This window comes from Maylandia zebra, linkage group LG5, assembly GCF_041146795.1.
Source record: "Maylandia zebra isolate NMK-2024a linkage group LG5, Mzebra_GT3a, whole genome shotgun sequence".
Taxonomy (NCBI): Eukaryota; Metazoa; Chordata; class Actinopteri; order Cichliformes; family Cichlidae; genus Maylandia; species Maylandia zebra.
In genome coordinates, this window is record NC_135171.1 from 20,752,977 (window position 1) to 20,755,726 (window position 2,750).

General features: G+C 43.2%; 1 protein-coding gene across 1 annotated transcript; it reads right to left on the bottom strand.

Annotated features, from left to right (window-relative positions):
- Positions 1 to 2,750, bottom strand: apof (apolipoprotein F). The gene is made up of 2 exons (XM_004544903.5): positions 2,556 to 2,750; positions 1 to 1,982 (listed from the first exon to the last, which is right to left on the bottom strand). Exon 2 carries the CDS (start codon positions 1,944 to 1,946, stop codon positions 666 to 668), a length of 1,281 nt encoding a protein of 426 aa, XP_004544960.1. The 5' UTR covers positions 1,947 to 1,982; positions 2,556 to 2,750; the 3' UTR covers positions 1 to 665.

A 2,750-nucleotide genomic window follows, 5' to 3' on the forward strand; every position in this document is an offset into this window, starting at 1 on the left:
TAACATTATACACTGCCACCAATTTAATGTAAAATTTAATAACATTTACAGGAAAACATATACAGCAACAATATTTTATCATGAGGCTAGTGTCCCTGCAATTAAATCCGAGCTGAGAATATGACTGCGACCTGACAACCTGACTGTAGGTTTCAGCTGAAGGAAGAGACAAATTAAAAATAAAAAAGATGATAAACAGAGACGGGCAAAATCAAAGTGTTGAGGGACTGAAGGTTTTGTTTCCTGAGACCAGTCATCAGTGTTGCTGCCTAATACGATTAACTAGTAAACTACTTTATAAAGTATATACTTAAAATATTATTTCTAAGCAATGGCTTAAAGCTTACTTTCTGAGGATATAAATTATTGGATCTGTTTTCAGCTCATGTGGACATTTTTCACTCTGTGGAATGACTTTTATTTCATCGTTAGCTTACATTGTCTCTTTTATTATTTTATATATGCAGACAATTTGGAATCTGTCTTAATAATATTCTTTCGTTGTGTACACACTTACAAAAAAAGAAAAGAAAAATTGCACTGCAAATTATCACTAATAGTTACTATGCAAACAGGTAAGCTATCAATTATTGATCCTCTATCTTTACACATGTAGCTATGTCAGTATTTATTGCCAGAGTTTAAGAGGGTGATTCATTGATTCTTCAGTCTATGGTGATGACACCCTCCTCCACGCTGAACTGGTTCACCAGCATGTCATCTTCCTCCTTCATGGAGTTGAGCAGATACTTGACCCCAGCTTTCACTCCGGTCTTCACCCCTGCACCCAGAGCATAGCCTGCTACCCCAGCAGTCCCACCCGTGGCGACCATGAGGGCATCTGTTCCGAGGTCAACGGCGCTCAGGATGGCTCTCTCCTTGGCTGTTTCAGAACAGTTGACTGAGGCGTAATACACAGCTGTGCCAAGGTTATAGAGTGTGCTGACTCCAGGGATCCACTCCATTACACTGTACACGCGCTGCTCGCTTTTGTTGATGCAGTTCCTCTGGGTGCTGCGCTTCCACCGGTGACCAGTTGCTGCTGTGGCGCTGCACTGATGGATCCAGGTCTCAGATTCTGTGGATTCAGATGGCAATATGCGACTACCTTTTTTCCACACTGCCTGGTACATCCCGGGTGTGTGACGCCCACTGCTGGTCACACCAGCACACAGGAATCCCAGGCTTTCACAGCTGCTCACAGCATCCTCCAGTCCACCTGTGCCTCCCTCCACAGCGTTTCCTATCAGCACGGTCCCATTTACTCGACTCCAACCCTCGCAGTGCCCCTCCTGAATAGTGTTGCCTTCTCCCACGAATGCCAGCTGCTCAATGTTAAACATCACAGCTTTTATGTGTCGCTGAGTTTGATCTCTCCCTGAAGGCAATGATGCTGATGTGGGTGTTGGTGCAGCTGCTGATTTACTCATCCTTCGCTCTATTAGGCCTTCTACCTCCATCAGGAGCTCCTCTGTATCAGCCACTCCCAGCAGATCATACAGCTTCAGCAACAGGGTCTGTGCTTCCTTTGGGCACCCTGCCACCACCAACACAGGCACCAAAGAGAGACCCAACAGCTCCTGTGGAAACATGGAGGACAGCGAGTCATCCACAGCGCTGGCTGACAGCAGCTCCTCACAGCTGATGTTCCCCTGAATATGTAAATGAGCTTGAATCTGCTCCTGAAGCTTCGCCCCAAGGACCGATGTCATTCGTTGGGCAGATCGGATTCTTTTAGATTTTTCCTCAGGTAAGAGACCAGACTGAACTTGAGATCCCAGGAGAGAGTCCAGATTCTGTTTGGACACCTCCTCTACAGCTTCATGGGTGTCACTTCCTGGAAGCAGAGTGCTCTTTTGCACCAAAGGAGGTGGGACCCTGCACAAGGCCTGTTCATTCAGCAGGAGCTGGATCACAATCAGCCACTTCAGCTTGGAGGACATCATCCTGCTTTAAAAGAACACTTTTCCAAAGCCACTACACTAAATCGGAATAGTAAAAACAAGGGAAAAAAAACATTAGGGTTATTATTGTATGTGCTGAGTAAATAGTGCAATCAAAGACCTGGATTATTTGGTTAGTTTGTCATCACAGTAAATGTAAACCACTTTGTCTTATAGATGAGTTCATAATTTTTTAGCTGCCGTGCAGTGTTATTCTTGTGGTGTTAAATCCTTTGCTGCAGGCACTAAGCAAATATTGACTTAATGGTATTTATGCATTTGCAAAGGTACGCTGTGCAGGAAAATAACCTTAGTAGAACATTTAACCTTTAAATCCAGAACAAAAATGCTGTTTGTAAAAAAAAGAGTTAATCGCACTGTAACTTTAACAAAAAAAAAAATGCTATTAACAAATCTATTCTACATCTAAAGTGAAATTAAACCCCAAAAAAAAGCAAAAGCAGTAAAAAAATGATTTTGTTTAGCAAAGCAAGAAAGAGCAACACGTCCTGAAACTGGCCTCTCACTCGGAGCTGAAGCAATTGCTCATGTCCTGTTTTGTTCTCAAAAACAACAAAAACATCCTGTTCCATATGTTTATCGTACACCTACCTTATTAATAATTAGTGTTGCTCATGAAGTCCTGAGCGTCTGACCAAGATGGCTTCACCATGTAGGATGCTTTTTGTATTCCCCTTTTTCCCTTTTCTCCAAACGTACATAGTGATCTTCTCTCCCTTTGCCTCCAATGAGAATCTCTTTCTTTACACATGACATCCCACAGCCCTCCCTCTGTATCATCCGTCT

Excerpts from the sequence above, each read along its gene's own strand:
- apof (XM_004544903.5), bottom strand. The coding sequence starts at position 1,946 with ATGATGTCCTCCAAGCTGAAGTGGCTGATTGTGATCCAGCTCCTGCTG.